General features: G+C 42.6%; 1 protein-coding gene across 1 annotated transcript; it reads left to right on the top strand.

Moving 5' to 3' along the window:
- Nucleotides 1–155: 155 nt before the first annotated feature.
- On the top strand, nucleotides 156–12,142 carry LOC120061521 (exportin-2). The gene is made up of 25 exons (XM_039011429.1): nucleotides 156–270; nucleotides 1,217–1,307; nucleotides 1,422–1,564; nucleotides 1,675–1,776; nucleotides 1,977–2,122; nucleotides 2,233–2,323; nucleotides 2,501–2,608; nucleotides 2,722–2,814; nucleotides 2,924–3,091; nucleotides 3,387–3,516; nucleotides 3,650–3,715; nucleotides 3,826–4,028; nucleotides 5,684–5,768; nucleotides 5,880–5,941; nucleotides 6,069–6,205; nucleotides 6,405–6,508; nucleotides 6,701–6,798; nucleotides 8,570–8,720; nucleotides 8,907–9,115; nucleotides 9,253–9,350; nucleotides 9,461–9,546; nucleotides 9,732–9,813; nucleotides 10,129–10,275; nucleotides 10,357–10,588; nucleotides 11,292–12,142. Exons 2-25 carry the CDS (start codon nucleotides 1,223–1,225, stop codon nucleotides 11,379–11,381), a joined length of 2,916 nt encoding a protein of 971 aa, XP_038867357.1. The 5' UTR covers nucleotides 156–270; nucleotides 1,217–1,222; the 3' UTR covers nucleotides 11,382–12,142.
- Nucleotides 12,143–13,259: the final 1,117 nt, after the last annotated feature.

The raw sequence follows: 13,259 nt of genomic DNA, 5'->3' as shown, positions 1-13,259 counted from the left end.
ACTCAGTGAACACACTTCATCAATCAATAATAGTGATAAATTCATCAATAACATAGCATCTGTTCTGAACACCTGCCAATGCCATTCACTCCCTTTCAAGTGCACAGGGGTGTGTCTAGCGTGGTTTTCCAAACTTATTTTGCGCACGCCCAGTACACATACCGCGCAGTCAGTGGCTTGAGATTTCTTTAAACAAGCTAACGTTAGTCAGGCAGCAGCGAATCGTACAACAGCACATACCGGCTGAAAGACAACTCATAGCAAGAGAAGGTATAACATCTCACCGCTGTATCAAATTATACAGTTTAATGTACATTACTGGCTTGCTTGTAGAAAGACGGAAAACTGCGGTAGTTTCTAATTTGCCCATCGTGGATAATTTAGCATCAGCAAACTAGCGAACATTTACTAGTAGAACACTGTCACTGCGATACTTGCTAGCTATTCACGTTTAGTTATCTAGCTATGTTCCCTAAACAGAAAATGAATTGTTACAGAAAGGGCTATCTGGCCTAACCAAGTGTAACACAATATCAGCTCGCTAGCTACTAACGTACAAGTAGTGAGAAGACGTGCAAAGTTAGCCTACCAGACCGCTATGGCTAGTTGGCTACCAAACTAGCTAGCTAACTTGCGCAGTCATTAAATCAACTTGCTGTGATTTACTTACTCTACTCCGTAGCTAAGTTTATATCCTCGAAACAAGTGTTGGATATTTGAGATGTAAGAAACCTGCCCTACAGTTGACATAAAGTAGTGAAACTGAAGTATTTTGAATCAGCATCACCATGCCAGAGTACCATGCTAATTTTGCTAGCTAGTTGCTAACGGCACCCCCCAAAGTCCTTCCCTAGATTTACTGTGAGTGGGTAAAGTGTCTGACGTAGAGAAGAATAACGAATTTCATTGGAGCACAAAGGTTGTCATTTTAAAATGTTTTCGAAAAATTTGTCGGACGGCAAAATGGGCTAACATTTGCTAGCATTAGGCCAAAGTATTTGTCAGTAACTGGTGTTTTAGTGATGTATAGCTAGCTAGTATGACTTACTCAATCATATATTGATCGGGTGAATATACCATATGCGTTTTTTTGGTGAAAATATAACTTTTCATGAACTTGTAGCGAAGACAATCAGTTAATGGTACTAGTCAGTTCAGACCATCACTACCGTTAACGTTACTATGCCTAATGTATTGATTATGACCATATTTCCAGGGCACCATGGAGATAAATGATGGAAACCTTCAGACCCTCACAGAATTTATGCGCAAAACTCTGGACCCAGATCCATCCGTAAGACGTCCAGGTATGGGAGCTCAGAGTAGAATGCTTGCAATAAACATATACAATGATATATACATTGGCATTTATGTACAATTTCCCAGTGCTTGACTGGAATGTTCTTATTTCCCTCTTCCAGCTGAAAAGTTTCTTGAGTCAGTTGAAGGGAACCAGAATTACCCAATATTGCTGCTTACATTGTTGGAGAAATCCCAAGACAATGTGATCCGGGTGTGTGCAGCTGTCACCTTCAAAAATTACATCAAGAGGAACTGGCGCATAGTAAGTTAGTGGTGGTGGCCTGAATATTGGAAGAAATGTTATGGGTTGTGCAAGTATTGTTGTCCCAATGTTGGCATGACAAGTGTTACTTTGTATTCTGTCTCTTTCAGATTGAAGATGAACCCAACAAAATCTCAGATCCGGACCGAACCACTATCAAGGCCAACATTGTAAATTTGATGCTGAGCAGCCCTGAACAGATTCAGAAACAGGTATGTCTTCACATGAGTCAAGACCTGTTACCTGTTCATCTACTCTAAATCAAAGTCAGTGGGCTGGTGCTTGTTTTGAGTTTCATATGAGGTTCTTGGAATCCATGGGTTCACAATCCTTTAGAATAATACATGTATACAATCAAAAGGGAGATTTGTAGAGATGGTTCAGTTTTTCTGTATTTACTGTTCTTCTACAGTTGAGTGATGCCATCAGCATCATCGGTAGAGAGGACTTCCCTCTGAAGTGGCCGGACCTCCTGACAGAGATGGTGACCCGCTTCCAGAGCGGAGACTTCCACATAATCAACGGAGTGCTCCGGACCGCACACTCACTTTTCAAGAGGTAAACCACCATGAGCATGACACGTGGCCCTCTAATGATAGGTGTCATAGTAAATCATGTCTTTGTGGTTAATTTTGAAAGATATTAACACTGATCATCTGTTTTCCCAGGTATCGACATGAGTTTAAGTCAAATGAGCTATGGCTGGAGATTAAGCTGGTGTTGGACACGTTTGCGAATCCACTGACTGAACTCTTCAAGGTTAGTGGTGGATTGGTTTCAGAGTTATTCAACTCGAACAATTGAAGTGTATTTCAAGTAAAAACAACATGCGTCTGGAAATTGTTGCTTGCCGTCCCTTGCTTTTACTTTATAGTACCTTAATTATTCAGACATGGGAAGACATTATCTGCTATTCATGTCTATTGTTTTTTTCAGGCCACCATTGAGCTGTGTCAGACCCATGCGACTGACATCAATGCTTTGAAGATCCTCTTCTCGTCCCTTACTCTGATCTCAAAGCTTTTCTACAGTCTCAACTTTCAGGTGCGTCCCCTCTGCCTCTTACCTGCTTTATGCCCACAAGAACTTACTGTATTTAAATGTGATGCTTTTTCACTGGAGTTCTCATTCTTCCGTCTTTGTCTCTGCCTTCACAGGACCTTCCAGAGTTCTTTGAGGACAACATGGAGACATGGATGTCTAATTTCCATAACTTGTTGACCTTGGATAACAAGCTACTACAAACAGATGTGAGTGGACCTGGTGATTAACAGCACTTTCACTGTAAGATGTTCAAGTGGCTATTAATGAATCAGTTGATTAAACTTGTGATACGGTCTTGTCTTTTCCTCCCAACAGGATGAAGAGGAGGCAGGTCTTCTGGAGCTGCTCAAGTCTCAGATCTGTGACAACGCTGCTCTGTATGCCCAGAAGTACGATGAAGAATTCCAGCCTTACCTGCCTCGGTTTGTCACCGCTATCTGGAACCTGCTGGTCTCCACTGGCCAGGAGGTCAAGTACGATCTGGTGAGACTGCTGATACATTCATGTAGCTTATCAATAGATCATGTTGACCACCTACTAATACGTTTGCTTGGGGCGGCAGGTAGCCTAGTGGTTAGAGCGTTGGATTAGTAACTGAAAGGTTGCAAGCTCGAATCCCCGAGCTGACAAGGTAAAAATCTGTTTTTCTGCCCCTGAACAAGGCAGTTAACCCACTGTTCCTAGGCCGTCATTGAAAATAGGAATTTGTTCTTAACTGACTTGCCTAGTTAAATAAAGGTAAAATAATATGTTTGCTCCTTTTATGTTTGTGACGTAGCTTGTGAGCAATGCTATTCAGTTCCTGGCATCTGTGTGTGAAAGGCCCCACTACAAGCATCTGTTTGAGGACCAGAACACACTCACCAGCATCTGTGAGAAGGTCATTGTGCCTAACATGGAGTTCAGAAGTGAGTTTAGACTGAAACAGTATCTTGGAGATGAATGGCTACATGACTATTGTTTCTGCTCTTGCCATTGTACATTAATGGCAGCGATTTGCATAATGGTCTCTGATACTGATACATAGATTTCTTTCTCCAGGTGCTGATGAGGAGGCCTTTGAGGATAACTCTGAGGAATATATCCGAAGAGATCTTGAAGGATCAGGTATATATTTTTTTAACTCAACAAGACCACAATTGAACTGGAGGATTGTTGAAGTATAGGTATTCAAGGTACACTGATATTCACCCCTCGGTTCTGTCTCCTTCCTGCAGACATAGACACTCGGCGCAGGGCTGCTTGTGACTTGGTGAGAGGCCTGTGTAAGTTCTTTGAGGGCCCGGTCACAGCCATCTTTTCTGGCTATGTCAACTCCATGCTTGGGGAGTATGCCAAGAACCCAGGGGTGAACTGGAAGCACAAAGACGCTGCCATCTACCTGGTCACATCTCTGGCCTCAAAAGCCCAGACAGCGAAGGTATGATTAGGTCATTATGCCTATTGTATTTGGGTGTGATTGTGACATCTGATGGGTTATACAGTTGAAGTCAGAAGTTTACATACACCTTAGCCAAATACATTTAAACTCAGTTTTTCACAATTCCTGACATTTTAATCCTAGTAAAAATTCCCTGTTTTAGGTCAGTTAGGATCATCACTTTATTTTAAGAATGTGAAATGTCAGAATAATAGTAGAGAATTATTTATTTCAGGTTTTATTTCTTTCATCCCATTCCTAGTGGGTCAGAATTGGGTCAAACGTTTTGGGTAGCCTTCCACAAGCTTCCCACTGAGTTGGGTGAATTTTGGCACATTCCTCCTGACCGCGCTGGTGTAACTGAGTCAGGTTGATAGGCCACCTTGCTCGCACAAGCTTTTTCAGTTCTGCCCACAAATTTTCTATAGGATTGAGGTCAGGGCTTTGTGATGGCCAATCCAAGACCTTCACTATGTTGTCCTTAAGACTTTTTGCCACAACTTTGGAAGTATGCTTAGGCTCATTGTCCATTTGCGACCAAGCTTTAACTCCCTGACTGATGTCTTGAGATGTTGCTTCAATATATCCACATAATTTTCCTCCCTCATGATGCCATTTATTTTGTGAAGTGCACCAGTCATTCCTGCAGCAAAGCACCCCCACAACATGATGCTGCCACCCCTGTGCTTCACGGTTGGGATGGTGTTCTTCGGCGTGCAAGCCTCCACCTTTATCCTCCAAACATAACGATGGTCATTATGGCCAAACAGTTCTATTTTTGTTTCATCAGACCAGAGGACATTTCTCCAAAGTACGATCTTTGTCCCCGTGTGCAGTTGCAAACCGTAGTCTGGCTTTTTTATGGCGGTTTTGGAGCAGTGGCTTCTTCCTTGCTGAGCGGTCTTTCAGGTTATGTCGATATAGGACTCGTTTTACTGAAGATATAGATACTTTTGTACCTGTTTCCTCCAGCATCTTCACAAGGTCCTTTGCTGTTGTTGTGGGATTGATTTGCACTTTTCGCACCCAAGTACGTTCATCTCTAGGAGACAGAGCGGTATGACGGCTGCGTGGTCCCAAGGTGTTTATACTTGCGTACTATTGTTTGTACAGATGAACAGTGTACCTTCAGGTGTTTAGAATTTGCTCCCAAGCATGAACCAGACTTGTGGAGATCTATACTTTTTTTTCTGCTGTCTTGGCTGATTTCTTTTGATTTTCCTAGGATGTCAAGCAAATAGGCACTGAGTTTGAAGGTAGGCCTTGAAATACATCCACAGGTACACCTCCAATAGGCTGTGACATCATTTGAGTCAATCAGAAGCTTCTAAAGCCATGACATTCTCTGGAATTTTCCAAGCTGTTTAAAGGCACTGTCAACTTAGTGTATGTAAATTTCTGACCCACTGGAATTGTGATACAGTGAAATAATCAGTCTGTAAACAATTGTTGGAACGATTACTTGTGTCATGCACAAAGTAGATGTCCTAACCGACTTGCAAAAACTATAGTTTGTTAACTAGAAATTTGGAGTGGTTGAAAAACGAGTTCTAATGACGCCAACCTAAGTGTATGTGAACATCTGACTTCAACTGTAAATGTTTTTGCAGTAGAGACATTGAGCTAATTACATGGACAAAATGTTTATTTTTCAGCATGGTATCACGCAAGCTAACGAGTTGGTGAACCTTACAGAATTCTTTGTGAACCACATTCTCACAGACCTCAAATCCCAGAACGGTAAATATAAAGTTGAACTTAGAAACAAACGATGAATGAATTAACAATCACCGCTGGTGATTGCTTTATAGCTGCACTGTTATGGAACATGTTTACTCTGTTCTATTATAGTCAATGAGTTTCCAGTGTTGAAGGCTGATGCCATCAAATATGTCATGATCTTCAGAAGTCAGGTATGATTTTGTTTTCTCTACCCTCTGAAAATTCACTGTCATGAGTTCAGCCCATTTACTAAGGGTTGAAGTCAACGCTTGCAGGGGCCTGTGAATAACCAGTCCTCGGTCCCCTCTTGTCTTCCAGCTGCCCAAAGAGCAGCTGCTTCAGGCTGTCCCTCTGCTTGTGGCCCACCTGCAGGCAGAGAGCACGGTAGAGCACACCTACGCTGCCCATGCACTGGAGAGACTCTTCACCATGAGGGGCCCCAACAACTCCACTCTGTGAGTAGTAACCATCTATACTTAGATAATTAAATAAAGACTTTGTCTTTTCCAACACTACACAAATATAATCAACTATACACCGCATCCATAGTTGTTTGTTTGTTAATAAAACTCTTTGGTCATTACCAATAACCTTAGTTTGTAACTTTTGGTGCCTCATGTCAGTAGTGATTAATCATCTGTCATCATGTTTCAGTATCACTCCTGCAGAGATGGCCCCCTTCACAGAACAGCTGCTAAACAACCTGTTCAAGGCCCTGGCTCTGCCTGGCTCCTCAGAGAATGAATATATCATGAAAGGTACTTGAGTTTGAGTGTTAAATGCTCTGCTTATAATTCTATGGCTTTCATTGTATTTTTAGCTATCCGTCCTTTTGCTTAATGTCGTCACGGAGGACCTAATGTCACCTTCCTTTTAAGGTTGCAGACAACGTTTTTCAGTGTGTACTGATCCTTGTCCTCTACTCAGACTTCTCCTTAATTTTCTTCCAGCCATCATGCGCAGCTTCTCCCTCCTGCAGGAGGCCATTGTTTCTTACATCCCCACTCTGATTGGCCAGCTCACTCACAAGCTCCTGCTGGTCAGCAAGGTTGGTCACACACTCATCGCTTGTCTGCTTTGCTGTGGATGCATGTACACATGAGCTGACTTGCATTGTGTCTAAAGGCATCCGGATACATAGGTTCGGTTTGCTCCTTGCAGAACTTGGCTAGGCGTAATTCATGTCTGTGCTCGCATACGCCCTTAAAATACCTTCACTTCAAAACAAGAAAAGAATTGGCAATATTACGGTTTGTCCCGCTTGAGACGCTGTAGCCAGCACACTTCCTAAAAATCGTCTCTAAATTTATCTAAGATATCTCAAGAAATCTGTAATAAATTTACACTTTTGTCGAGGACGTCTTAGTCGTGCAATTTTACATCTAACTAAGATGTTTAGTGCAGTATTTCTCAAGTGAAAAAAATGCATGAAAAATAGTTATCTATCGTTGAATGACAAACACTCAATTAACAAATCTCTATGAAGGGGCGTGGACTTCGACCACCGAACTTAAACTTGCCTCAAGAAAAACAGCTGGGAATAAATTGCCGAACACCAAAACGTCACAATTTCGCCATAACATACAGTGCCTTCGGAAAGTATTCAGACCCCTTGACTTTTTCCACATTTTGTTACGTTAAAGCCTTATTCTAAAATGGATTAAATCAATAAAAATCCTCAGCAATCTACACACAATTCCCCATAATGACAAAGCGAAAACAGGTTTTTAGAAGTTTTAGCACATTTATTTAAAAAAACATGCCTTATTTACAGAGGTATTCAGACCCTTTGCTGTAAGACTTGAAATTGAGCATCCTGTTTCCATTGATCGTCCTTGAGATGTTTCTACAACTTGATTGGAGTACACCTTTGGTAAATTAAATTCATTGGACATGATTTGGAAAGGCACACACCTGTCTATACAAAGCCCCACAGAGCAAAAACCAAGCCATGAGGTCGTAGGAATTGTCCGTAGAGCTCCGAGACAGGATTGTGTCGAGGCACAGATCTGGGGAAGGGTACCAAAACATTTCTGCAGCATTGAAGGTTCCCAAGAACACAGTGGCCTCTATCATTCTTAAATGGAAGAAGTTTGGAACCACCAAGACTCTTCCTAGAGCTGGCTGCCCGGCCAAATTGAACAATCGGGGGAGAAGGGTCTTGATCACGGAGGTGACCAAGAACCCGATGGTCACTCTGACAGAGCTCTAGAGTTCCTCTGTGGAGATGGGAGAACCTTCCAGAAGGACAACCATCTCTGCAGCACTCCACCAATCGGGCTTTTATGGAAGAGTGGCCAGACTGAAGCTAGTCCTAAGTAAAAGGCACATGAAAGCCCACTTGGAGTTTGCCAAAAAGCACCTAAAGACTCAGACCATGAGAAACAAGATTCTCTGGTCTGATGAAACCAAGATTGAACTCTGGCCTGAATGCCAAGAGTCGTCACATCTGGAGGAAATCTGAAATCTGGCACCATTGATAGTTACAAATCAGGATATTATTAGTATCGTTTTTGACAATATCACCATACAATTTTTGCGCTACTTGGATGTACCAAGTACAGAAACGGCAGTATTTTTCCTTCATAGCTTTGTTCTCCATCTTTTTAAATAGGGAGACAATTTATTTTCAGCACTTATTTCCGTGACTGTCTCTCTTGTCCCTCTGCAGCAGACATATGGTGAGCATTATGTTTGGAATCGCAATAAAATCAGTATATAATCGCAATAAATATCGTATCGGCACGTAAGTGATATCGTATCGTGGGGTCCATGGCAATTTCCATCCCTATTATTTACCTGTATCATGTTTCTTCCAGAACCCCAGCAAGCCTCACTTTAACCACTACCTGTTTGAGTCCCTGTGCCTGTCTATCCGGATCACCTGCAAGGCCAACACTACCACTGTGGGCAGCTTTGAGGAGGCCCTCTTCCCAGTCTTCACTGAGATCCTACAGAATGATGTACAGGGTATGTGGCTGTACTCTAGAAAGCAGCAGGTTATAGAAGTTCATGTTAAGTATAAGATGCCTGTCTGACTAGAACATGCCTAGGAAACTGAGTAGGTGGATGAAGGGGTTGAATTGCATGGATGCAGTGTTGTTGGCAAACTATACATTGCCCTTCCTACATCAACTGTCCCACTTCCTGTTGCAGAGTTTGTGCCGTACGTGTTCCAGGTGATGTCCCTGCTTCTGGAGATCCACACCAGCTCCATCCCCAACTCCTACATGGCCCTTTTCCCCCACCTGCTGCAGCCTGTGCTGTGGGAACGCACTGGCAACATTCCCCCGCTGGTGCGCCTGCTTCAGGCCTATCTGGAGAAGGGGGGAGCCACCATAGCCAGCTCTGCTGCTGACAAAATAGTGAGTTATAGCTGGGGGTACTGTAATAAGAGGAGTCTTACTGTACTTTTCTGAAACCTACCTGTCTTAATTTACCTGTTGATGCATGCAATTAGTTAGTTGTGATAATCTGATGTTAAAGTGCTCTCCCTATACAGCCTGGCCTGCTAGGAGTCTTCCAGAAGCTCATAGCCTCCAAGGCCAATGACCACCAAGGTTTCTACCTGATGAACAGTATCATAGAGCACATGCCGACGTGAGTCAACAACCTCCACCTCTGTCTTCTAACGGTGAACTTTGTGTGTAGTTGACATGGGGGCTGTATTTTGAGTTATTTTGTTCACTCACTCTCGCTCTCCCTCTCAGGGAGTCCATTGTTCAGTACAGGAAACAGATCTTCATCCTGCTCTTTCAGAGACTGCAGAGCTCCAAAACCACCAAGTTCATCAAGAGTGAGTATAGCTTAAAACAAATGTTGGCATGTTTATTTAAGAAGTACAATTGAAACTGCACCCACATCCTCTTTGTTATGCTTGCACAACAGGAGTGTGTAGGGTTATATTACCCTAGTTTTAGAATGAGCTCTGCGTGATCTCTCAATGCTGCACATTTTCACAGGCCCTCCTATTTTCCACAGGCTTCATGGTGTTTATCAATCTGTATGGTGTCAAGTACGGAGCCATTGCTCTGCAGGAGATTTTTGACAGCATACAGCCAAAGTAAGTATCTCTTGTCAGACTAAATGAGACTGACCTTTGACACGTTTGATTCAGTTTATGTCCATTAGTGTAGCCTTGGAGCTGAGTGTGCAGATGACTCATTTACATTGATCTGCATACAAGCCAGTCAGTTGTCTCTTTTGGCTTTTAAAGGCCAACCATGTCCTCGTACTGCATTACACACACTTGCATGGCATGTTAGGCTGAGCTTGGAATGTTTTATCATAGTCCATATTATAGGCCTTAATGAATGTAATAAAAGATAAGAACCACGTGGAGAGGTATTCTCAGTGCTGAGTCTAATTTCTCTTGTAGGATGTTTGGCATGGTGCTGGAGAAGATAGTCATTCCAGAGGTGCAGAAAGTGTCTGGACCAGTGGAGAAGAAGATCTGTGCTGTGGGCATCACCAAGATCCTCACCGAGTGCCCTGCCATGATAGATACTGAGTACACCAAACTCTGGTGAGAAACTGTCCTGGAATATTATTACACTTTGTAGTGTTTTTACTAAATGAATGGCCTGCTAAATTGTTTATTCTTTAGGACCCCCCTGCTTCAGGCCCTGATTGGGCTATTTGAGCTACCAGAGGATGATAGCATCCCTGACGACGAGCACTTCATTGACATAGAGGACACACCCGGTTACCAGACTGCTTTCTCCCAGCTGGCCTTTGCTGGGAAGAAGGAGCATGACCCCATCGGAGAGGTGGTCAGCAACCCCAAGATCCTGCTAGCGCAGTCTCTCCACAAGCTCTCTACTGCATGTCCCGGGCGGGTAAGTTGATTTATTGAAATGCACTAATACTAGGCTATGTTAGAGGCAGTGGGCCTCTTGACTAAATCACTCCTTATAGCAGGAACACCTACACAGCAAGGCTCCAATTCTTTATTTTCATGTCCACCTTGTGTTCCAATCTTCTACTCTCATATGATTTAGTCGGTCATTTTAAGCAAAACAACATGGTATAAAAGTTAAGTACCAACTCGGTGTCTTTGTGGTTAGTGTCTGTTCTGAGATTGGATGGTTGGCTCAATACCCGGTCGAGTCCTACCAAAGACTTTAAAATGGCTCCTAATGTCTCTGTTTGGCACTCAGAATTAATGAGTTGGATGGGGGTAAGACCTTGCGACAGACTAGTGTTCTTTCAAAGGGGTGTACTTGTACAACAAGCTGCCGCATACTACAGACACTGAAGATGGGTTCCTGTCCTATGGTGCATTCTGTCTCGGACAAGGCTTACTTATAAAAGTGAAGCCCCAGCTGACTGAGAGCCAGTCACCCAACAAGAGTGTTGAAGGTGCTCTAGCACAGCATAGACTGTTTGAGGCCCCAGGAATAGCAGAGCGGGGAGTAGTGTACAACATTTTGGCTCCTAGATTGCTAATGCCTCGCTGAATTATTTTTCTTTGAGTACTATATATGCTTTCAGTAGTAGATGTCAACTGAGTGAATCTCTCCTGTTCACCTCCCATGGCAGGTCCCCTCTATGCTGAGCACCAGCCTGAATGCTGAGGCCCTCCAGTACCTGCAGGGTTACCTCCAGGCTGCCTCTGTACAGCTGGTGTGAACATGGACACAGAAGCTTCCTCACTGACGCATAAGACACCATCACACTGCACAATAACTGGGACTGACTCATCGGGATTGAATGGACAAAACGAAGACTGATCAATTGACTACTCATGGTGGATACTTGGACAATGGGTCAACATGTTCATCTACAAATTGGGATTTTTAAGGGTTTTTAAATGGTGTTAAAAGAAATGGAAGAGCAATAGTTTTTTGTGGGGGGGTGGGGTTGTCTTTGTCCTTTATTGGCATGCTGTGCAGTTATAGAAAGTTGTGGAAGGCTGGCTTCACCAACACTCAACTTTGTGAATGTTATGCTTTGATATGACCAATGTATCTGCTTGTTTGTCGATTTTGCCATAACGACCTGTCATTGACCATACATTGACAACCCCGACCAACATCGACAGCACTCTGGAGTTAACTGGCTGAATTGGACTTCATGGCTCTTTGCAGAATCAAATGAGAAGTGTTTTTTTCTTTGTCCTTGTTTTTCAGTAGTTGGATTTCCTTTGTTTTTACTCTTATGGAGGACTGGTGGTCATTACCTCAAAATATAGTGCTTAAAATGTTTCTCTGTTGCATGTAGTTGCGCATAGCATTGACTTTGTTATGTCTGGTCTTAGTGCAGAAACTGTCTATAAATGTGATTAAAGAGGATCTTGTATAAAACCTGAGCTGTTTTGCACTTTCAGTGAAAGTCATTGTGTACAGCCTCTTGATTAGCCGTGGCATTCAAATAAAATCACACTTAATACACATTTCCATTTATTTTATTCACATGAATGGCATTTGATGCAGCAGATTGTTACCCTGACAACCTGTTATGAAGATTTTAAAAGTTTATCAAAAAGTGATAACAGCTGCTATAATGCACTTTCTCACCCTTCAGATATCCTGTCAGGGTGTAGTAAGATTGTCTCAACTGACCCTTTGGTGTGCAGATAGTGTTGGTATTTGGTGACAAAACCCATTTGGGCAGGAAGGATTGGTCCTATGAGGATTTAGCATGGCCGTTGGTAGTGTCAGCCTTCTGCTCCATTGTCTTGAAGGGCAGCATGCACTTGTCACCTCCCATGAAGCGTTACTTCGCAACATTGGTCTCCCAAGGAAGCAGTCTATAGACAAATGATGTTGAACTAACTACTTTTTGGTCAAGGAAACCTATCACATGAGTTTCTTTTTTTAGTCCCCATCCCCTTGAATAATTAGATACTTACGCTTGTGTAATTCAGGGTACTGTATGTACATAAAGCATAGTATGAAGATTATGTGCTTGTCCCTGTCACGAGAATTATGTTCAGTGTTCATAAACCCAATTGAATTGATTACTCTGCCTGATACCCAGAATTTGTAGGAAACTGGTTGGAATGAATCAGGCGGAGGCCCAGCTACAATTGTCGGGAATGTTTATTTAGAGAGCTCTGTCGTGCATATACAAAAACGTTATTTTTATACTATTCTCTTAACCTACACACTAAACTTTGGATTCTCTCTTTCTCTCCTGGAGTCTCACCCAAGTTTATTACCACACAGCTGACAGTTCCAGTCCCCTCCAGATACGGGAAATCTGGAGGGGCTTTCCATGCCTTATCTTATCTCCCCAGAGTTATAGCCAGGTCGGTTCAAACATAGTTTCATGATCCCCTTTGTTTTCTTTAGGCACACACATACCTTCCTCTCTTCCCATGTACATGCTACATAACCTCTTTCTTATGAACTAACATTATTTATCAATACAGAAAAACGGTAGAATTCAATTGGTTATAGTTCTAGGTTAAATGTATACATAATTTAGTCATTATTCATAAAATTCATAACAGTCCCCAAGGATGTGTCCAGGGGGGAATTAAACCCAGCAGCTCCTTCCTGTAGA

This window comes from Salvelinus namaycush, chromosome 2 (assembly GCF_016432855.1).
Source record: "Salvelinus namaycush isolate Seneca chromosome 2, SaNama_1.0, whole genome shotgun sequence".
In the NCBI taxonomy this organism is placed as follows: Eukaryota; Metazoa; Chordata; class Actinopteri; order Salmoniformes; family Salmonidae; genus Salvelinus; species Salvelinus namaycush.
This window is presented reverse-complemented; position numbering and strand designations above follow the sequence as displayed.

What these genes read in the sequence shown, in the direction of transcription:
- LOC120061521 (XM_039011429.1), top strand. Translation starts at nt 1,223, where the DNA reads ATGGAGATAAATGATGGAAACCTTCAGACCCTCACAGAATTTATGCGC. An exon ending in AGACCTCAAATCCCAGAACG is followed by an intron (nt 5,769 to 5,879) that starts GTAAATATAAAG and finishes GTTCTATTATAG; the next exon opens with TCAATGAGTTTCCAGTGTTG. An exon ending in CTACTGCATGTCCCGGGCGG is followed by an intron (nt 10,589 to 11,291) that starts GTAAGTTGATTT and finishes CTCCCATGGCAG; the next exon opens with GTCCCCTCTATGCTGAGCAC.